Source organism: Drosophila subobscura, chromosome U (genome assembly GCF_008121235.1).
Source record: "Drosophila subobscura isolate 14011-0131.10 chromosome U, UCBerk_Dsub_1.0, whole genome shotgun sequence".
In the NCBI taxonomy this organism is placed as follows: Eukaryota; Metazoa; Arthropoda; class Insecta; order Diptera; family Drosophilidae; genus Drosophila; species Drosophila subobscura.
The window spans coordinates 9,230,515-9,252,450 of NC_048534.1; the positions used below are offsets into that span (position 1 = coordinate 9,230,515).

The following is a 21,936-nucleotide window of genomic DNA, read 5'->3' on the forward strand; positions in this document are numbered from 1 at the left end:
TTCGCACTCGACTGCATCTGCATCCTGCCTCCTGTGTGCATCTCTGTGAGGGCGCGTCTTTGCTAAGCATCTGAATGTGGATAGGTGGAGGGGTGCCGACTGTTGCAAAAATTTATTGTGCATGTGAATGGCCTGCTGGGCTATGCGTGGGTTTGCTTTGCCAGCCAGCAGCCAGGCCAATTGCTTGAAAATGACTTTTGGCAGGGCAAAATGCAAGCTGCAGCAGCAGCAGATAGACACCGAAACAGGAGCAGGAGCAGGAGCATCGGTCAGCGTAGGAGCTGCTTAATGGACAATCGAAAACGCATTCAACCGGCAATTTCGGTTTGCTCCCTCCGTGGCGCCGGTCATCGCCGCTGATGCCACGTTCGGCAAATTGATTTCCGTTTGCGGTCGCCTGCCTGCCTGCCAGCGTCAACAGGCCACCGACGACAGGCATTGCCGCCGTCAGGTGGTGCACTCATTAAAAGTGCACTGAAAAAGAACAGATCGGCAGGAGGTGTCACGGCACAACCACTTGCCGTTGTCAAAAGCATTCAGCCACTGCGAAGGCAAAGGAGCACCAACTGAGGCGGAAGAATGAGAAGCCGCCATCGTAAGCTTTTTTGCACTCCTGTTTCTGACTTGCATGGAACGAACACACACAAACATTTGTTAATTACTTTTCGCGACTGCCCGGCGTGTGTCGGCCCCCGACGTGGTCACAGCAAAACGAAAATCGGATTCATTTTGCCTTTTCTTTTTTTGGAGTTCGAGAGTTTGCCGGCACCCCGAGCGCTGTCCATTGTTATAGACGCGTTGAAATTGAAATTAAGCAATTTAACTTTGACAATTACGACATGAAAAACATCGGCGTTGAACATGAAAAACAGACAAGCTGCAGTCGGGAAACAAATTGAAAAAAAATAAAAGCCAACAATTTGGGGTGCGAAAGAGGACCACGAAACGAATTTAGAGAGAACTTTTCCCTTGCTTTTCAGCTGCAGCAATGCTGGTCTGCTAAGGTAAGGCTTCCCCTCAAACATATATTAATTCTAAGTGATTAATGTTTCGGAACTTGAGCCTTAACTTTGTGATAAACTTGACCTAATTTGGTGGAGTAAAAAAAGTATTTAGAAGTACATATTTGATACGATTTTTGTGGAATTTGTTTTTGTTGGTAGGATGGGCAAACCCAATCGAATCATTTTAGAGCAATCTTTTGGGGTTTTTCGTATTTAATTGTACAAAAGATAGCGGCATATTTTTGTGCTGAGAAAAGTTATGAAGGAAATTAAATCACTGATGGGAATGCAAATGCGTCGCTGGTTAAATATTTTTAATGTACAATTCATCAGGTAAATATCCCCAAAAGTGTGGATAAATATCCATAGCCTGTGGCACTTATTTGAGATTAAAAGTGTGTAACTAACGCTGTCAAATGACAGTGATTGCAGCTGCAGTTGAAGCATTTCTGGTGACCAGAAAAAACCTGATGGAACCTTGATGGTAATAGTCGAGAAGAGATGCCGCTAGGAATAAGAATCATAGTCGTCAGGTCAATAACTCTTAAGGACTGGCGTCCTTGAACCATTCTTAATATACGACTAAGAACACACAAATCACAGATCAGTTGAGTGAAAGCCAGCAATATCTGTGCACAAAATGAGGCAGAGATTTGTTTATAATTTAGGATGCTTTGCTCGTGCTTTCCATGGGGTTAAAGTAAACACTGCAGGAGAAGAACGCACCCTGGGGATAGACATGGTCGCCTTGGAGCACCCTACTCCATATTTAATTTAAACGAATGCCTTGAGCATCCCTACACCGATGGCAAATTACGTTAAATAAAAAGCAATTCGTCTAGTCAAAGAGTGTGTTTAATTTTCACGGTCACCCATGTCAATTGGCACTTCATAAAAGAGCGGCAAAAATAATACGAAGTAATTGTTGTGGGGGCCCGGCCAATAAATAGCAGCATCTGTGATGCGAAAGAGTTCAGTGCTGGAATCATTCTGTGTGCGATCGGACCGCTGGATAATCGAGAATGGTGTGGGGCTCCTCTATGTTCCTGTGCGTCCTGGCGCTGGTCAGTGTGGGAGAAATGGCGACGGCTCGCAAGGGATTCGGACCAGGCGATCAGGACTGGGGCTATGTGGACGTGCGGGAGGGTGCGCACATGTTCTACTGGCTCTACTACACCACGGCCAATGTCAGCCACTACACGGAGCGTCCGCTAGTGCTGTGGCTGCAGGGCGGACCGGGTGGCGCTTCTTCGGCGCTGGGCAACTTCATGGAGCTGGGACCCGTGGACATGCACGGAGAGCCACGCGAGGGCAACTGGGTGCAGCATGTGAATCTGCTGTTCGTCGACAGTCCCGTGGGCTCGGGCTACAGCTATGTGGACAACACAAGTCTGCTGGTGGCTAACAACGAGGAGCTCACCGATGACCTAATGACCTTCATGCTGTACTTCTACAAGTCGCACAAGGAGTTCAAGAGCGTGCCGCTGCACATCTTCACGGAGAGCTATGGCGGCAAAATGGCTCCAGCGTTGGCCCTGAAGATGGATCTGGCCATGAGGAACGGCGAGCTGGCAGAGCCCAACACCCTGAAGTCCGTGAGCATGGGAAATCCGTGGATATCCACGCGGCACATCAGTCGCGAGCACTCCAAGTATATGCTGGTGAATGGCCTGATCGATGAGGACGGGGCCAAGCTGATCGACGCACAGGAGGAGAAGATCCTTCTCGCCCTGAAGCTGCACCTGTTTGAAACCGCAACGGATGAGTATCTGGAGTGGTTCGATCTCATGCAGAACCTCACTGGCGAGGTCTACCTGTACAACACGCAAACCCATGTCGATCCGGAGGAGGATCGCACCTATGGCTACGGGGATGACCTCAACCGCTTCATGCAGGAGAACATCAGCGATGCCCTGCAGATCAACGGCAGCATCTACAAGGCCCAGGTCATGGATGTTTTCATCACACTGCACGGCGATCGACTCAAGTCGGAGATAAATACGAGTAAGTTTCATCGGATAATGTGGAGCATTCCATCTGTAAACCTTTCTCTTGTCTCAGTTCCTCGTCTGCTGAATGAAACTTCGATCAGGATCAACATCTTCTCGGGTCAGCTGGATTCGCTGGTACCCACCACAGCCACCCTGGCCGTGATCAAAGACTGGGCCTGGCGCGACAAGGAGGAGTACCTCCAGGCTCGGCGCACTCCCTTCTTCGTCGGCGACAGACTGCAGGGCTACGAGAAGATCGGCGGTCGGTTCGGCATGTACTGGATCAATCGCTCCGGGCACCAGGCACCCGCCGACAATCCCACAGCCATGCAGTATGTCCTGAAAGCTGTGACACAGTACAGCGAATAAATTACGAGTACATAGTCTGGGGTAAACTTAATAAATGTAGATCCATCTGCAGCCAGCGTGGCATCTCTTTTGGGGTACGACTGCCAGATGCCCATCCGGCCTCCGTCCGGTCTGTGAGTGTAAACAAAAAGGCGGCACGACCGGGGGTCAATGTTTACCTTATGGCAGAAGAACCCGCCAATAAATGAGGTTGAATTAAGTGTGTATGTGGTTCACGAACTCTCTCCAGCGATGGCCAATTGTTTACCAAAAAAAGCACGGAATTTCCCACTTTATAAATAGCAATTGGCCGAAAGCTGCAGCTCGTTTCAGTGCGCATTTGTAGACACAGCAGAACGTACACACAGCTCGCAGATAGATCCCAGAAGACGTTGAATGCAGCTCTATAGTCAGATCGGTGTCTGGACATGTGGCCTGCTGCTCCTGCAGTGCCTGTCCTGGGTGGAGGGTGAGTTTGCCACGTGGAGAGTGTTTCCAGTAACTGTAATCCAGTGACCCGCCCTAGGACGAGTGGGGCTGGGACCCGGCGCTCAGGACTGGGACTATGTGGAGGTGCGAAAAGGCGCTCACCTGTTCTACTGGCTGCACTACACCACGGCCAATGTCAGCGCATTTACGGAGCGGCCACTGGTCATCTGGCTGCAGGGTGGACCCGGCGTGGCCTCCTCGGGCTGCGGCGTCTTCGAGCAGCTGGGGGCCATCGACATCGAGGGACGTCCGCGCGACACCAACTGGGTGCAGCACATGAATGTGCTCTTCATCGACAGTCCCGTGGGAACGGGCTTCAGCTACGTGGAGTCGCACGGGCGGTACGCCAGGAACAACTCACAGATCGCCCGAGATCTGGTCAGCTTGATGCAGGTGTTTCTCCGCAAGTATCCGCAGTTTCAGGCCGTTCCGCTGCACATCTTCTCGGAGAGCTACGGCGGCAAGATGGCACCGGAGTTTGCCCTCGAGCTCCATCTCGCCCGGCAGCGCGGGCAGTTGAAGTGTCGCCTGGAGTCGGTGGCTGTGGGGAATCCCTGGACCTCCCCGCTGGACAGCATTCTGGCCTACGCGCCCTTCCTCCTGCAGCTTGGCATCGTGGACGATGATGGATATCGCAACATATCTCGCGTGGCCGCACAGATAGCTGGCCTCGTGTATGCCGAGAAGTGGATTGGAGCCTTGGAAAAGGGTTCCACCATTCAGGACGTGATTGGCGCGTACACAGACGGCGTCTTTCTGTACAACACGCAACGGAGGGTCCACCTGGATGAGGTCTATCGGTATGGCGAGGACCCAAAGCTGAGCGACTTTATGCGCTCCAATGTGACGGAGGTGCTGGGCCTCAGCCACATGCCCGAGTGGATGCTGCAGAATGCCACGGTCTTCATGCATCTGGGCAGCGAAATCTTTCGACCTGCGATACACATAGGTGAAACTCAGCTCAATCTTTAGCCATAACAATACCTTTAATACACTTTCTATGCAGTCACACGATTGCTGGACGAGACATCCATCCGCGTGGGCGTTTACTCTGGCATTCTGGATCTGCTCTGCGCCACCCCGGGCACCGTCAACTGGATCAACCGCATGCGGTGGCGCCGCAAGGCTGAGTATGCCGGATCTACCCGCAAGTCGTTCCGCATCGATGGCATGCTCGAGGGCTACGAGAAGCACGGCGGTGGCCTGAGCATGTTCTGGGTCTATAGAGCGGGGCATCTGGTGCAGCAGGAGAACCCAGCGGCTATGGCCCACATCCTGCGTTATTTTACCAGCTTTGGATGAAAGTTTCTTTGTACAATCATTAAAGTAAAATCGATTTGTGCGTGTGTTAACCTCCCACAGAATAACTCTAATTAAATGGCATAATTCTTATGACAAGGCCACAACCCTGCCGCAGTTGGGGGTAAACAATTTTCTAACAATTTACTCGAAATTAACTCAAATTCGGTTGCCGCTCCATTCCATCTCTGGTTGCCGTGCGGTTCGCCGCACCCCACGGACAGACATTCGTCTGGCGTGCCCCAACTTTCCCTTCTGCTCTCTGCTCCATTGTTAGGGCATTTTACAGGTGCACCGCATCAATTTATTTTCCACACAAAAGCCTATTAAAACTCTTACACACTTGGGCATTGATGAGTGGCTGTGGGGGGGAGAGCAGGGTCTGGCTCTGGCTCTGGGTCTGGGTCTGGGTAAATGTTTGCCAAATGAAACCACTTAACCTTTTTTTTCCCTGCCGTCGAAAGAAAAATGAGCAGAAGGCGGCAATTGCGAGGCCGAGGGAGCAAGAAAGGAGCGTTCGGCCCGGGAACCGCAGCAAAACAAATTAATTAAAAACTTAAAAGTTCGTCTATGGCAGCATCCCAGCGGAGTGGCAGGAGAATGGAGAAAAGACAACGAACCAAAAGGCAAAAGAACGCCTTCGGAATTTGTATTAGAAATTTTATTGGAACACAAATAATTATCTATAGCTGATATTTTCTTGTCAATGATTTATGTAAGACACGAAACGAATCACAAATCGAAGTAGGTAAAAAACCAAACATTATTTATTGTATTGCATTTAATAAAATTAATTTTTTGTGGATACTTTCACATGACTCTTCGTGCTACTATCACTCACGTCTACTCTGTCATCAACAACTAATTACGAAATACTTACAGGGGAGAAAATTGTAATCAAATAACAATTGCCGCAAGGCTCGCAGCTTCGCTCCCGCTTGTGTGTGGCTGTGGATGGTTTTTCTATTCGCGTTCCACACGAACCACGCACCGGCACGTCAACGCCCAAGTAATTTTCACACAACTTAGCGCCACATATCGTGCATATTAATTATAGGCAAATCTAATTTGGCAAGACGACCTCTAGCCAGAGCCTGGAGTCACGTAGCAGGAGGATTGGGGCACCGAATCCGCACCGCTTCAAGTATGTGGATAATGCGCCTGCACGTATGCCACAAGCTCCCCCCCGTGGGTTCAGCTCCGATGGGTTGTGTGACTGCCACGTTTGCCAGATCGAGCTATTGTAGCCATGTCAAATATTTATACCAAAGGTAAAGCATGCCAGGATTTGCCACGCAGCCCACAAATTGCTGATGTATGTCGCATGTGGGTATTTGTGGCTCTGGCCAAGGGTAAAATAAATTAAATGTCTTCTAAAAACAAAGGAAAATTCTTACAAGAAAAATGCTTGCTGCCACCCCCAAGATGCGAGAAAAATGCGAGTGCAGAAAAACAAAGAGCAAATTCCGGAAAACAAAGGTGAATAATTGGGGGCTAATTAGTTAACAGTCAAATGCACATGCTCCACAGATGCCACACAGCAAGAGAGTTAAAGTCTCTCCCTTGGCTGAGAGAGCTCCTCGTAGCTCTTACACTCACAATTTATTCGATGGGATAGCACTGACCCTTGTGGGCATTGTCTCGCCTGCAGCGACAAGTCACCAATTCATCCAGCAGATGACCCGCTTCGTTGAAGAAGTTCTCGAGGTTTTCCGCATCTCGAAACAAGTCGTTTTTGAGTGTGACTTTCTGTCCGTTCCACACTTTCCATTTTCGCATATTCTTGATGACATATTCGCAAAAGTTCTGCGTAGTTGCCAGCCTCTTGGCGCGTACCTGCTCCAGGAACAATCTTCGTTTGCCTGAGGGAAGCCAGGAGTGGGAATTTAGTTATGGAAAGCGGCGTAGATATCTTTTTGGCCTTACGTTCGGCTTGATTTTGCTGGATTTCATGCACAGTCGGATTCACCAGGGACTTCTCGAACTCAATTATGACCTTAAATATGCGATTGTCCACGATCGCTTTGGCCAGCTGCGGGACGTCGTCCTGCGGAGGGCAAGCCGCATTGAAATTGGGCCCGCGATAGGGTATGGCAGTCGTGTATTCCGATTTCTGGAACAATCGGCGTCGCTCCTCCCCCAGGGCTGCGCGGCGTGACATCAAACTGAGCATACTGCCATTGCAGAAGCGGAACACCATGCTGGCTGTTATTTTCTCGACTTGCGATAGACAACTGGAAGAGGGTAACAGTGCAATAAGATCATAGTGGGTGAACTCTTCCTTGGTTACTCACTCAGACTGTCGCAGCGAGTAGACACCCGGTAGCTCGTGTGTCTGCATCAAGTGGTGCAGCTGGAAGGCCACGCAGTGCAGCAGATCCTCGGCGGCAGAGGTCTGCATGCGGCGCAAAGTGTTCGAGTCGTGCACTGTGTTCCTGATCCACCAGCCACGGAAGAGCGCCTGGATCTTGATGGCCGAGCGGTTGTAGTGCTCCACAAGGCAATCCTGCAGGCGCTTCTCGATGTTCAGGGACATGTGGCAGCGCGCCCGATACCCACGCCACCAGCGCTGAATGTTGATGGTGGCAACCCAGCGCAGATGCTGCCACTTTCGTACCAGATACCCACGCCAGTGGGTCTGAATGCGTCGGGCAGCGATAAACTGCTTGTAGTCCAGCACGAGCAGGGATGTCCTTGAAGGCGAGGAACCGGCACCATGTATGAGATTGTTTATTTATTACTCTAGCCTAAACTCACCTCGACATCTTCCCTTCCAAGCTGAACCATAGCTCGCTATCCTCTTCCAGCCCGACATTTCTGTGGGTTGGTTTTTGTTGTCATTTAGACATTGATCTCAATGTTTGTTTCGCCTGAACTTACTCCACGGAGAAATCTGTCTGGCTGATCCTACCAAAAGTAGAGGAGTAGAGCAAATTATCGCTGAACATGTTGAGTGGGGAATAGTTTTTAGCTGTTGAATATTTGTTGAATATTTTTGTGTGTAGCTTTGTAGCTTGTTTGTGTTTTATTTTCTGTGTGAAAATGTTCAAACAAGTTGAACAAAGCCAGTGAGAGAGTGAAAGTTAGAGAGAATAACGTATTCTTTGTCACAATTTACAAATTGTTTGATAGAGTTTCGCGACATGCGTGTATTTGCTTTGCCTCCAGCCCCAAAACTTTGCAGCGGCAAACGTGAAAAGTATACAAATATGTTGCTTCGAAGCGTTAAAATAGATTAGATGGCATGTCAACGGCAATGCCATCCCCTCGTCTCGGGGGGGAGACAATAAAAAGTCAACGTCCAAAATAATTTAAAGGTGAAAAATTGTCTGATAAAGTTAAGCGAAGAATGTCGTCGTCGTCGCGTCGGAGGCGGAGATGGAGTTGGCTCCAGGGGCTGACAAGCGTAAACTTTTCAATGTTGTCCCTGTCCCATGGTATTCCATCTGTGCTCCTTGATTCCACAGCCCATGTCTCCCCGAACCCTGTTTCATGTGCTCAATCAATTTTTGTCAATTTTTTACTTCATTTTTCGGTTGTACGCTTCTTGGCACTGCTCACGTTTGGGTTTATTTATGAACGAGAATTCCCCGTTCCCATCGATTCCCATCGAGTCATGTTGATGGCCTCCCGATGCGATGATGTGTGCTGATATTTGACACTTTATTGTGTGCACATCATCTGTTTTCAAATTATTGTCAAGTACAGCGCAGTGGAGTCAAGTGCAAGCTTGCTGGCTTCGCTTCTGATGTTAACTGGAAAATGTATAAAATGTAATTGTTTATTATAGAGAAACTACAGATGGATTTCTTATTTATTATCTATTTTAAAAGGCTAGAAAAGTTTTATTGACGGATGCTGACTACGATAAATTGGCAAATTAATTGGATTTTCATTTTGCAGGTTTGTAATTTATTCAAAAAATATAGGACCATTTTTTAGTCCTGATTAGTCCTGAGCTTTTGTTTATAATAAATTCAGCGCGTATACAAAGCAGTGCAGCCTCACATATTTACCATACATGTAAGATCCACGTGCAGTCAATGCATCGTTTACAGCCAGCTGATGAGTATTCCAGCGCACAAGCTAAGGCCGCTGGGGAGCCGTGTTGATCGTGAGAGCACTAACAGAGCTGTAGACGGGAGGCGGAGCTCAACAGGCTGTTAGCGGAGCGCGGTATCTGGCTGTTGATCTGGGCTGTTAATCTGGGCTGTTAACGGCGCTGCTGCTAAGAATTCTTCTGTTAGAAATTGCAATGTAAAATTAGCTTACAGCATTTGCATTTGCACCAAAAAATGTTCTTCGTTCCGTTCTAGGCAGTTCCAAGTTGGGCAGGGTTCCAAGCAGTTCCATCTTAAACATATGTAAATATAAATTTCAGATTCAAGTTTGAAATATAATTATCACTTTTAGATCAAAAGATTTCGTACATGTTTATTTTTACTTACATATGTATATCCGTCTCGTGTCTCATGAGCACATCCATAAGTACACCTCTATGTATCTGGAGTAAGAAAATCTTTGTGGAATATTCTTTATAAACTTGCTCGGAATAGAGCTTTACCCATTAAGATAACTAGCATACACACACAAGCACGTCACACACATGGCAAAGAGTCGTCCCAGTCAACGTACATTTGGCGCGCCGCAAAGTATGCAATCAATTTTTATAGCCCACATGCAGCGACCAAGCCCCAGCAGCCCCGAGCCGACTCGTTTCCCGTTGACTCACCAAAAGCTCCACAGGAGTCTGCTGCCTCTGCCTCTGCCGCTGTTGTGATGCTGCTGCAATGTTTCACTAATAATTTTCAATATAATCAGCACCTGTGACGATGTCGAGCGCCGAGCAACGCCGAGGAGGCATTCGCACAAATGTTCCTAATGTATAAACATTTGTGTGTGTGAGCAGCGGCGGCAGAGTAAAGGGGAGTAAAAAAATAACGAAATGCCTCGGCGGGTGTGCCTATCTGCGGGGGGGCTATTGTGTAAGGAGTCGCACATTCCGGCAGCCGCAAGGCTGCGAGCGGGGCAGGCAGGCGGTGAGTACAGGATGCCGCACCGTAATGCGCTTCGCTGGCGTTAATTTCGCCACATGCGGTTCTGATGTGGCCTGAAACAGGAAAAATAAGTGCAGAGAGCAGAAAATTCCGCTTAATGTAATTACCGTGATTTAAAGTTGCCAAACGAAAGACCTAAAGCATAGTAGGGATCCCTGATTTAGGTCTAAATTTAGTGTACCAACTTGGCGCTTTGATTGACTTTATGCTTAAAGGTTTGTTTTATGAGTTGTCCTCCTTTGTGCAATAAAATTAATTGGTTAGAGGTAAAAATATTCTATTCCATTACCCTTAAAAGTGCTGATACATTTTGGATTGAGTTTTCTAAATGAAAATGCCAAAAGGTTTTACTTTATTGCGAATCCACCGACAATATTGCCTGACATCAGTGAAATGAGTCTTGCCATTCGTTCGGGTACTCCAGGCGCCAATTAGATGGTGAATACTGGTGTCGGTTGGACATACCAGTGGTGCTCCGCGTGCATAGATGGGCTCGGTGCTGTTTTCAATGGCGCATATTTCCGTCGAGATGGAATTGACAGAGCAGGATCCACTGTCTATGGCCATGTCCACCTTGACGACTATGTCCCTCCATTGGCCAATGGACCTCGATTTCCAGCCCGTGATGAAGCACTTCTCATAGAAGATTTCGGTGTCCCCGTCGTGCAAACAAATGGGCGTAATGTGCCGCAGAGTGGGAAACGAACTCTCCAGGATCAGCAGGGCAATGTTGTTTTGAGCTGAGTCCCAATTGAATTTCTCGTGCAGGATTGGAGTTTTGACCCTAAGGCTGACATGGCCAACAAACTCTTTTTCTGTCATCAGATCCCAGTCACCGGCTTTCACCGTCAGCTGCCCTTCGCCATCCACGCAGGTCCCCGTTGTCAAGACCACATCATAGGCGATCAAAGTGGCAGTGCAGACAAAATTGTGCTTGTCATTAAATAGAGCCACCACCCAGGGGTATTCCCCGAAGCTAGTCTGCAGGCTTCCTCCCCTTACGGTCATGTATATGCCATCCACATTGCTCACACCACACTGACTGTTGTCAGTCGTAGGCTCGCGATTGATGATATCTTTATGCTGCAATTGCAATGGAGAACGCAGTCAGTCAACGTTGGCCAATATGTCTTTTGATTTGTGTTCCTCACCCTATCCTCGGGACGACAGCAGGCCTCCAGATAGTGGCACGTACTGGAGGACTCTCGCAAATTGATGATTATCTTTCGAACGTTGCTGGCCGTTTCCGCGCACTCAGTGCGCTTAACGCAGACATTTTCCTTGAACATTCCACACCGCTTCACTTGAGTCAACGGCTGCTTTGTCGTGGTTGTTGTTGTCGTTGTTGTTTCTGGTGTTCGGGTGGTTAGAGGGGTTGACTCCTTTTTACCAAATACAATGTCAAGTGACTCTTCATAATCCTCTTCCTCAGCAGATGCCGAACTGAGCAGGATCAACGCGAAGAGCATCAGCACAGGCCCCAACTTTCCAGCTGAACTCATTATTCTTAATCAATCGGTGAGGTTATCACTGAGTAAAGAATAAGCAATATGAATATAATATGAAATTCCGAGGAGGCACACAACGATTCGTTGACAGAGTTCGACAAGTACTAACTCCGCATAACAATCAACCATTTAACTCATCTGCTCCAAGCTCTCCAAGCACCACTACACTCAGAAAAAACAGCACTACAATTTCAATATTTTGACATGGATGAAAATATTGATTTTACAAACTACTTTTTAGAACAAATTACATTTATTTGTCTTTCTTTTTGAGATGTTTGCATTTTAAACCGAATTTTGAATCTAATTATGACTGTGTCTCCTTTTCGTTGAGTGCACATAAAATCGTTTATAGTTATATATATATTCGAATTATAATCTTGCTTTGAGCTCTTCAGGATCCGTGAGAAGCATTCTTATCAAGCCGGTTTTATTTTCAGCGTATATAAAAATAAATATATTTATAAATAATGTATGAGAATCACAGATGGAAGGCAGTGGTTCAATAATGTTTGATCTGCCGGAGAAAGAGTTATAGTAAATGAAACCGAAATTATTAAAATTTGTATGTCTAATGGGAAAAACATTTCATTGCTTTCTCTATTAATTTTTCAGTTAAACCATTTTTGTTTATTTTTCTTTCAAGTTTCTACTTAATTTGTATACTTTTTATTGCACGACATAAAGCGACAATTTCGAAAGGTTGGGGCTCAATTATGTGAAATATATTCTCTGTCGATCATTGTCTTCCAACAACCATAGTGAAAATACTTCCCCATTCATTTCATAGTACAAGTTTATTGTATATTAAAGTTCATTGGAGAATGTTAGTGCTGAAAGTGAGAGAAGGAAAGTCAAGGACTCCACCTGCCGCCTGCCCACGACTGTCGTCAAAGCTAACTCCTGCCGGAGCTGCTGTCGGAACTGTCATAACGGAGAGCTAGAGACAGATTAAATACCCTGCAGCTACCTCCAACAGAAAAGCAACTTCTGTATATTCAATTTGGCTCTGCTTTGCATTTAGCGAGAGAAAAAAGGACACAAAACTGTGTATTAAAAACTGTTTTGGGTGCTGGCATCCCGGATCCGGTGCCTGATGAATGAGTTTCACTGTGCCGGGGGTAAGGGTTGTGTCCGTTGACAGCCGCTGGAGTCTGGCTGCCTCCTTGGTCCCGGCCCAGGTCTCGGTCTGGACCATTTCAGGAGACGTTTTCTAATAAACATTAAGTTGACATGAAATACACGCCAAACAAATGAGCGAAATGCAGTTCATACAGAGCCCGACGTGGGCGTGCCCAGCAGTGGCAGATGCTGGCTAATGCCGCCCTTTCAGCCTGGCTTTCAGCGCCTGCACCTCAGGATATGTTTACAAATTGAAAAATATAGCATGCGACCAACCGAACGTGCAGCAGAGGCAACACTGTGGTTCGAAATACACTTTCCTTTAAAACTTTCAAAAGAAATAAAGCTTTACTCTGGATTCTATAAAAAAAATATAGAATTCCGGAGAACGCTGTCGAAATTTTGGCATGGAAAAATCAATGAAACATTCAAATTTTCCAAGTGCTGAAAATAATGTTTGAGTTTACTTTAAAAGCTCGCAAACGGGAGATAGAATCATTGATTTATCTGGATGCTTTTTTGCTGTTCTTAATAAATTCGCTAATGATTTAATCTGGAAAACAGAAAGTATCTAGGACCCAATTGAAAGCATTACAAAATAATGAAAATATCGCTTGGGTTTATTAACTTTTCCAGGTCTCGCCATTCAATGACCCACAGACCACTGTGCTGTGCAACTCGTCTGAGTTCTCTGGCAAAAATGAGTTGTAGCATGGGTCAGTCGGCGGTGGACAGGCGAGGCAGTCTTCCTGCAAGGGACTTTGGACGTGCCACGCGGCTTTCCACTACAACACGACTGCGGCGCGCACACACCAATGTAAATGAAGAATATGGCAAACTGCATGGGTTGAAATACATTTAAACATTATATACATTTCCTGCAGAAAAGTAGCCGGGCAGCAGCGAAAATCTGACACGAAACATTCGCGTGACAAGCCACATAGCGGGGAACCACCGCACGAAGGGGTGGACATTCACAGTGCAATTGCAGAACGAGGAGCTAGAGTAATAATTATGGCAATGCCGAGGAGGAGCAGCAGAAAAAGAAAGCAGCTACAAATTGAAAGTGCACACAGAGGAGAACAAAGCAATGTCAATAGAATGGAAATAGGCCGCAGGATATGTTGGACAAGGTGGAGAGCAATTTCCTCCCCATGACATTGACAAAGAACTTCAGAGAAAGAAAGAACGCAAGAAGAGAGAGAGAGAGAGTGGAAGGAGAGACAGCCAGAGATGACAGATAACCTTTTATTTTTACTCTTCTCGAAATTCTTGTGTTTATTCCAGACATGCAGAAATTAACGTGCGGCTTGCCAAGAGACAAATCAGAATAAAACAAGAGGCAGCTAGCTCTAATTTGGGTCTGTCAGAGATTGACAACAATTAAATTTGCTTGCTGTCTGCCGGCAAAATGAGTTGGCAAATCAGTTGCGCCCTCACCTAAGCAGTTGTCAGTTGTTCGTGTTGCGGATTTGTTGACAGAATTCAAATCAATGCCAGAAGGCAGACAGACCTGCTGCAGAATGACGTCAAGCCTGACTCTGACTCTGGCGCCGATGATGATGATGATGATGATGATGCTGATGATGACAATGTCTGTGTCATAAATGTCACTTTCAATTTCATTTGACAGGCATGCAGGGTTTGATGGCTTCGATTGGAGCATGATTTGAATGGCAAATTAGCTAAATGTTGGCTTGGGTTTGCATCTTGTAAGAAAATGTACATTTAATTATGTCAGTCTCAAATTTATGAATTGTGCGAAAAATGGCAAAGTATTCAACGAGAAAAATAGAATATGAAAACCACTAGCTGGGTTTTTCCTTCCATTGGTGGGGAATGAGTGGTTTAGTTGGACTTTAGCTATCATGACAAGCAGTTCTCTTGAAGCCTTGAACACTGGATAGCACTTAAAGCAAGCGAGAAAGAAGCCCACGATAAAAAAACATCATCGAGTACTATTATCACTCCAGGCTATACATTTTACGAGAATGCATTGAAAGCCAGATGCAGTCCAGCGAATGGGGCGGGAGGGAAAAGAGTCAAATGTCGAAGGTCTCCTTTTCCATCGTCGCCGACTTTGCTGGGGCTCTTGTCCTCCTGCTGCAGTAGTCTGGGCCGGCAATGAGTGCTTCCTGTTTCCGGCATCGCTCCACTGTCTCTAGACAAGTGTACAAGCAACTATAACTGTCGGCACAAGTTGGCTTTATTATTTCCACACTGTTGAATATGCATATAAAAAGCGAATCAGAAGTGCCAGCAGAAGGGCGGAGCAGGGCAGACTTTGTGCTGCTTTGACGACTAGCGGCACGCCCCTTGTACGTCCTTTGTTGTCCTGCCAATGGCCAAGACGAGGTCCCATGGATGGGGGCTTCCATTTTTGCAGTTCAAGGCGGTTGCATTATCACTTGCCAGCCAAGCAAAATATTGTGGGTGCATTAAATATTTTCCCTCTGGCCACAAGACAAAAGAAATGCTGGCTGTGGGTCCGAGGGCTCCACAAACTATCCATCTCATGGGTATCCCATGGGCACCCAGCCCAGTCCCAGGTCCAGGCCTTTGTCTGCATTTTATATTAAACTATTTATGCCACCGCTGAAGCTAGTTGCTCTCTGGTAGCTGGTTGCTGTTAGCTGGTCACAGTATCTCAAGGAGTCTCGGGTCGAAAATTTACCTACAGCCCGGCCAGTCGGTAAGCATTTTTATCGTGCTACATTTTGCGAAGGAATTTATGAAAAATTTAAAACAATTATGTGGCTGCAGCCACAGCATAGCGGAGGAGGTTGGGCGGCCATTGATCGCTCGGTTGCCCAGCTGGTCAGCAGCGGAGGTTGTGAAACATTCTGTGTGTGTGTGTGTCGGTTGAGGGTAAGACACAGAATACCCAAGGAATATCAACTATGCATTGATTGGGGGAAGTCCTTGGGGCAGCTGAAGTACAAAGAGTTCTGGCACAAAGGCAGATGCAAAGCCTGAAGGAGTAAGTTTCTTGGGCTAAGACTAGTTGCGGATCAGGAGATTTCATAAGATCGATGGTTGGTACAATGAAATACATACCCGAGTCCCTCCTCCTATCAATATATCATCTAGAACTAAAGCTAATTAATAATACTCATAATTTCATGAAGAAATTGAATCTCATTTTTCCATTGTTTGTTGGTTAAATGAAACGTTTTCCCTCTTGTCTGGCTCATTTCGTTCAATTAGAAATTATCGCAGCCTGCACAAAAATTGCCTGGAGAATGCCTTTCCGTGTGGCCGCCTCCTAGGAGACTATTCGTGCGGCTTTCCGTGCTGCATTTGCGGTGCATATGCGTGGCCGGAAATGTTGGAAAATGTTGCGGCATAAACAATTTTCGGGCCACTCTTTGGCTCTCTGGTACGGAGCTTAATTACCCGGCCGCAGACGAAAACCCAATTGGCATGACGATTGGCAGGCATGACCGTAGCCGTAGCCACCCGCAAAATGGTTGAAATTTCGGAGCAATTGTCTTTTGTGGAAACCAATTGCCTAAGCTTTAAATGGGACAATGGGTGGGGTCTGGTCCTCCTGCTTGTCAAACAATATTGCTGCAGAAAGATTAGGTGCTTATTTTGACAGGAGCTGTCAGTGTTGCAGTTGGCTGTGAGGAACGAACGGACACCTACAGAGGATGGTCGGCCTGGTGCTGGGCAAACAGACAAAAATATTTGCAGCTCCGTTTCCGTTTTTCGCCAAGGATGGAGCTGCTGCTGATGCGGAGGAGTGCAGCATGTCCTGGCCTTAGCCTTAGCCAGCTGACGATGATGATTCTCATATCTCTGGTGCAACAACGAGTGCATGGCGCTCTTCTGCTCGGGTGCCCTGCCCTGTCCTGCCCACATCCGCATCCTTCATCCGCATCCACTTTGGCATCGGCATCCACATCAAGAATAGTTTTTCTTTGGCTTCTCTCATTTTTCATGCGCGCCAGCTAAGCTTTTAATTAAATGCAAGAAAATTCAATTTTAATTAAAATTTCTCAAAAGTCTTTCTCTCTCTCTCTCTCTCTCTCTCTCTCTCTCTCACTCTCTCTGGGCCGTGTCTGGCTGCATACGGATGGCGGACCGAACCGATGAGGATGTGAATGTGGATGAGGATGAGCACTCTGGCAGCTTTGAGCTCTCGGGTCTTGTCCTGTTTTCGATCTGGGTTGTTCTACTCGAGTGTTTGCCAAACGTGTAAAATTGAAAATTAGGAAATCGAATTGTAATGCCAGCAGAGTGCAGACAAAGACTGACTGTGGGGTGGGTGAAGGGGGTGTTCCTGGTAGGAGCCAAGTCATCAGGCACACACAAAAGCAAAATTGTAAAGTAATTGGAAATGAAAATTCATTTAGGGCCCGAATCGAGATGAACAAATGCGTGGGGGAGAGAGCGTGTCCAGGGAAAGGGACAGGGACAGGGACAGCATGCAGGCGATATGCAAAGAGGCATAAGGCATAATCTGATTGGGCTTTGTTATTTCTGAGAAGGGGCTCAATGGACATTGCTCTGTGGACTCAGAGCTAGCTACGAAGAGAAGGGATTTCCATGGGTGATCTTACAATAAATTGTGCGAGCAGCAAATAGGAATAGCCATCCGCGATATTCACGGGAATCCATCTTTCATTAACGTACTCACAATTGAAAGTATAAATATGTATTTTACTCATGAAGTCCATTTTATAGCAATATTTCCATTCCCCCGCCAACAGCCCGGACCAGATCCCTGCCCAAATGGGAATATGAAAGCGCCAATCGATATTTGACATGTAAATATGCGTAATTATAGTGGAAAATGCAGTTGCACAGCACAACAGACCCACAACAAACGGACTGTCAATAGTATTCGGGAACCCGGGAGTGGAAGTGGAAAAAAGTTTGCTCGGAAAAAGTTTATTTTTTAGCCCCAAAAGCCCGTGGCGGCTTTGCGAGCATTTTGCACATAATTTAAGCGCACACATCCTGTCAAGTCATAAATTACACATATTACATGCACGTATAAATCGCAAGCCAGATACGGGTGTGCCAAAAGTGCGCCGGCAAACTGAGACCAAAGTGCTTAACATACTTTTTGGCGCACGGCCCAGGACACTCACAGAGGCCACGCACAATCGTACCCAGCCTGCGCCCCACACAGATACACAGATACATACGCAAATCGGCAAGCGCACGTAGCGCAAAAGTTGAACAACTTTCCGCCAAGCCCAGGCCACAAGTGAAAGCTGGAAAGTAAGTCAAGACGCTGCCAGGCGATCTGGGAATGTAACTTTTACTTTTCTCTCTCTTTCCCTCAACCCGATGGCTGGCAAAGCCCCGGATTATGGCACGCGTTGGGAATGGGGTTGGACCATTAAATAACACCGAAACTCCGAGGCTCACATAGCTGTACCAATTTAGATGCATTTCCAATGATTAGACGGGTGCAGATGCAGATCTGGTTAGAATCTGGCTTGCCGTGCGTCTAACATTGAAAACATGACCCCAAAGGGAATAATTTTCGATTAAAAAATAATAATTGAAGGATTTCCAGCACACAACAAGATGTTTTATGGAATTCCATTCCCTTTTGTAACCAATTGTCATCGCTATTCCATGGAGAACAAATTCTTTTTAATTCTTTAACTCTCAACTTGTCAAATTGTTAATAAAATTTCTGTATGTCTCGAAAATATTGTTATTAAAATTGTTTAAAAGTGTAATTCTTGCGACGTCCCGCACAAAGTTGCAGTCAACAGTTGGAGCTGTTGTGTTCGATTGTTTTGATGTGTACCCGAAGTCAGCAATGTCGATATGGCCATCTGTTGTACCCCGAATCGGCAAACCAAATGTCGCAATCTGTTACCTGATGCTCCTGCTGGCGCTCACTCCAGCGGCTGTTGCTGTGAAGACCACGTACTACGACAGTCCACGACTGCCAACGGCGTTGGTGCCTTTTCACTATGAACTGCATTTGCTTACCCGCCTGGAGAACACGCACCCGATACCCTTCGGCTACGAGGGCGCTGTGAACATTTCATTCTTTGTCCACAAGTCCACAGATGTGGTGGTGCTCCATGCCAATGACTTTAGCATTAAGCTGGCTAAAACTCAGCTTCAGGAATGGTACACGCTGCAAAAGTTGGCCATATTGGAGTTTAACTTCAATAGAAAGTTGGACTATCTGATAATGAAGGCGGACAGCTACTTGAAGCAGGGCAAGTACTACAGTCTGACGATCGAGTTCGGCCGCCCAATGTCGGAGAACAAAAGGGGAGGCTACTTTTTGGCACACTCCACGGACTGGCAGTCCCAGCAGAAGAGGTAAGTCGCTGACGCACCAAAAGCTCTATTCTAATGCTCCTTTTTTGTGCCCAGCTGGTACTCCCTCACCCACTTTGAGCCACACTCCATGAGGTATACCATGCCCTGTTTCGATGAGCCCGCCCTGAAGGCCACCTTTAATGTGACCCTGGGCCACCACAAGCGTTTCCAGAGCTTCAGCAACACGAAAGTTACAGCAGTATTGGCGCAGTAAGTAAATTAAATATTTGATTGTGCTCCCAAATGACTAACAAACTTGTTATCAAACCCCATAGCAAGGCACTGAAGGATTATGTGTGGTCGGTGCACGAGACGACGCCACTGATGCCAACCTACTTGCTGGCCTTCTCCATTAACAATCTAACCTGCACTTTCAGCCAGACTGGCGGCCCAAGTCCCGTTCTATTCCGCACCTGTGCCAAGTCCAGCGATCTCAGACTCACCACATTCGCCGCCCAAATGGCGCCTTTGTTCCTTGAATACTTTGAGGAGCTGCTACAGATGGAGCTCCCCTTGAGCAAAATCGATCAGCTGGCGGTTGAAAATTACCACACCGATGCCATGGAGAACTGGGGCCTGGTGGTCTACTCCAGCGACTTGATACTGCAAACCGACGAGCCTGATGGCTTGGAGCCATCCCGTCCGCGGTTGCAAGCCCTGCAAATAATCTGCCATGAAATGGCTCACATGTGGTTCGGCAATCTGATCAGCGTCGCATGGTGGTCCGATGTCTGGCTGAAGGAGGGCCTCACCGGCTACTTTGAAGTTCTGGGCATTGAGCATTTGTATCCAAGACTTGGTCGCAGAATTCTGGCCAAGTACCGCGTGATGTCCCTGATGCACGAGACAGAGAGCGGGGGCATTGTCATTTCCAGCATGGATATACAATTGAATGCCTCCAAGACGTACGTCTACCAGAAGGCCACATCCGTGCTGCACATGGCAGAGGGTATGGTGGGACATACAACCTTCCAAAATGCCATCCATCGGTATCTGTACCAGTATGCATTCGCAAGCAGCACCACCAATCAGTTTCTGTCGAGCATTCAAGAGGGCTGCGATCGTGCCAACTCCCTGCCCGAGTTCGCTGATGTCAAGACCATCATGGACACGTGGATCCTGCAGAGCGGTTATCCGGTGCTGAATGTGATACGGAATACCAGCTTGGTGCTCACTCAGAACCACTTCTCCTTCAACGAGTCACAGAGGCAGCGTTGGTGGATTCCCCTGACATACACTACACAGAGTGAGCGGAACTTCAGTGACACCACACCGAAGGCCTTCTTTCCCTCCAACAGTTTGATGTTCAACCTAAACGTCTTCGTGCCCGAGAACGACTGGATCATCTTCAACGTACAGGCCATGGGCTACTACAGGGTGAACTACGACGAGAGGAACTGGGATCTCATTGCTGAAGCTCTGTCGAAGGATCACCAAAGCATTCACGTACTCAATCGTGCTCAGATTGTGAGCGATGCTCTGTTTCTCTGGAACACCAAGCGGATCAGTTGGTCCACCGCGCTGAACGTCCTCAAGTACCTCGTCGACGAGGATGAGTTTGAACCGCTAATGGCATTGGTCGTGGGAGTGACCAACGGCTTCTGGGGCGTGTCTCCGGAGAGTTCCATGAACATTGCGGTAAGATTTGATACGAAAACCTTGCTCACTCTCTCTTTTTACTTTCTCAATTTTTATAGAAATGGCTGAGCAATGCTGGCAAATGGTATGCAGAGTTCATCAATTATACGTTCGACCAGTTGGTGTTCGTCGAGAACAATCTGGAGTCTGCACCCTCGGAAGAAGACTAACCGCAGGCAACGGGAGACCATTCAGGAACCGCAGAATAATGGGCCATGCAGCCATTCGCTTCCCATTCTGCTGCTCCACCGCATCTGTCTTTGTGGAGCGGGGGAGGGGGAGCGGGGGCGAAATGAAACCGCCATCAATGAACCGCAATTGTATTTGTTTGCAAATAACTGAGCGTTATCTGAGACTATTTATCTTTATCTACAACGACAAAAACAACAGCCAGGAGAGTGCGGCAGCCCTTGCTGCCTCCTGCTTCAGAACAATGGCAAAGGACACCGCCACAGTAGCCAGGCAAGGAGCTCTCTTACAGCCCTGGCAGTGCCAAGGCGCCAACTGAAATAATGATGCAGGCGAAATAACAATAAAAGTGGAGCTCGCAGGAGTGGAACCGAAGATGGGAGAGCAAAAGTAAAGGACAATATCGATGCTCCTTTTCCGCATAACGGCAGGCGGTAAAGACAATGCCAGACCCCTAACACTGCAGACAGGATGCGGATGCAATGGAGTCCACTACACAACACTTCATGCCCCTTTCTCTCAGCAGCTGCCAGCCACTCGACTGTCTTAAGTGCAACGCGAGGACAGCTTTAAGGCCGCTTTAAGATCCAACCCATAAAAGTTCGCTTCCCAGTTTAATAATAAGAATAATATAAGAAAAGGAAAAGGAACGGCAGGAAATCATGTTTTACGCATTATGAAATTTAACCCAGAGCCAGTGGGTTTGGCCAGCGCTCGGACGGAAGTTGATTCCGCCTAAAACCATGCAAATTAAATTTAATGGAAAATTTATTACCATTTTTTGTGTGGGTCATTCACCCACTGCCTCGCTCTTGGCCGCACTTCGTTTGGTGCCTGCGGGCAAGACGAATATTTATAAATCAAATTGGGGCCTGTGCATTATTAATTTTGTTTGCTGCAACAAGTCGGAGGGCGAGGCGGTTGCCGTAGGCCGCGCCTGGGCACAGCCGATTTATCAGCGTGGTCTCTCTGTCATATGGTTATGCTC

The 21,936-nt window shown here is 47.2% G+C and overlaps 5 protein-coding genes across 5 annotated transcripts; 3 read left to right on the forward strand and 2 right to left on the reverse strand.

Moving 5' to 3' along the window:
• The first annotated feature begins 1,988 nt into the window (after positions 1-1,988).
• Positions 1,989-3,415, forward strand: LOC117901644 (retinoid-inducible serine carboxypeptidase). The gene is made up of 2 exons (XM_034812478.1): positions 1,989-3,008; positions 3,066-3,415. Exons 1-2 carry the CDS (start codon positions 2,027-2,029, stop codon positions 3,362-3,364), a joined length of 1,281 nt encoding a protein of 426 aa, XP_034668369.1. The 5' UTR covers positions 1,989-2,026; the 3' UTR covers positions 3,365-3,415.
• A 245-nt stretch (positions 3,416-3,660) lies between these two features.
• Positions 3,661-5,150, forward strand: LOC117901645 (retinoid-inducible serine carboxypeptidase). Its single transcript, XM_034812479.1, has 3 exons — positions 3,661-3,812; positions 3,870-4,781; positions 4,839-5,150. The coding sequence occupies exons 1-3, from the start codon at positions 3,740-3,742 to the stop codon at positions 5,132-5,134; spliced, it is 1,281 nt and encodes a 426-aa protein (XP_034668370.1). The 5' UTR covers positions 3,661-3,739; the 3' UTR covers positions 5,135-5,150.
• A 1,564-nt stretch (positions 5,151-6,714) lies between these two features.
• LOC117900532 lies at positions 6,715-8,146 on the reverse strand. The gene is made up of 5 exons (XM_034810932.1): positions 8,012-8,146; positions 7,889-7,948; positions 7,426-7,824; positions 7,058-7,365; positions 6,715-6,993 (listed from the first exon to the last, which is right to left on the reverse strand). The coding sequence occupies exons 1-5, from the start codon at positions 8,077-8,079 to the stop codon at positions 6,734-6,736; spliced, it is 1,095 nt and encodes a 364-aa protein (XP_034666823.1). The 5' UTR covers positions 8,080-8,146; the 3' UTR covers positions 6,715-6,733.
• A 2,366-nt stretch (positions 8,147-10,512) lies between these two features.
• LOC117901140 (phenoloxidase-activating factor 2-like) lies at positions 10,513-11,705 on the reverse strand. Its single transcript, XM_034811783.1, has 2 exons — positions 11,340-11,705; positions 10,513-11,271 (listed from the first exon to the last, which is right to left on the reverse strand). The coding sequence occupies exons 1-2, from the start codon at positions 11,688-11,690 to the stop codon at positions 10,513-10,515; spliced, it is 1,110 nt and encodes a 369-aa protein (XP_034667674.1). The 5' UTR covers positions 11,691-11,705.
• Positions 11,706-18,460: 6,755 nt separating this feature from the next.
• Positions 18,461-21,596, forward strand: LOC117901683 (thyrotropin-releasing hormone-degrading ectoenzyme). Its single transcript, XM_034812526.1, has 4 exons — positions 18,461-19,121; positions 19,176-19,331; positions 19,397-20,759; positions 20,819-21,596. The coding sequence occupies exons 1-4, from the start codon at positions 18,604-18,606 to the stop codon at positions 20,927-20,929; spliced, it is 2,148 nt and encodes a 715-aa protein (XP_034668417.1). The 5' UTR covers positions 18,461-18,603; the 3' UTR covers positions 20,930-21,596.
• The last annotated feature ends 340 nt before the right edge of the window (positions 21,597-21,936 follow it).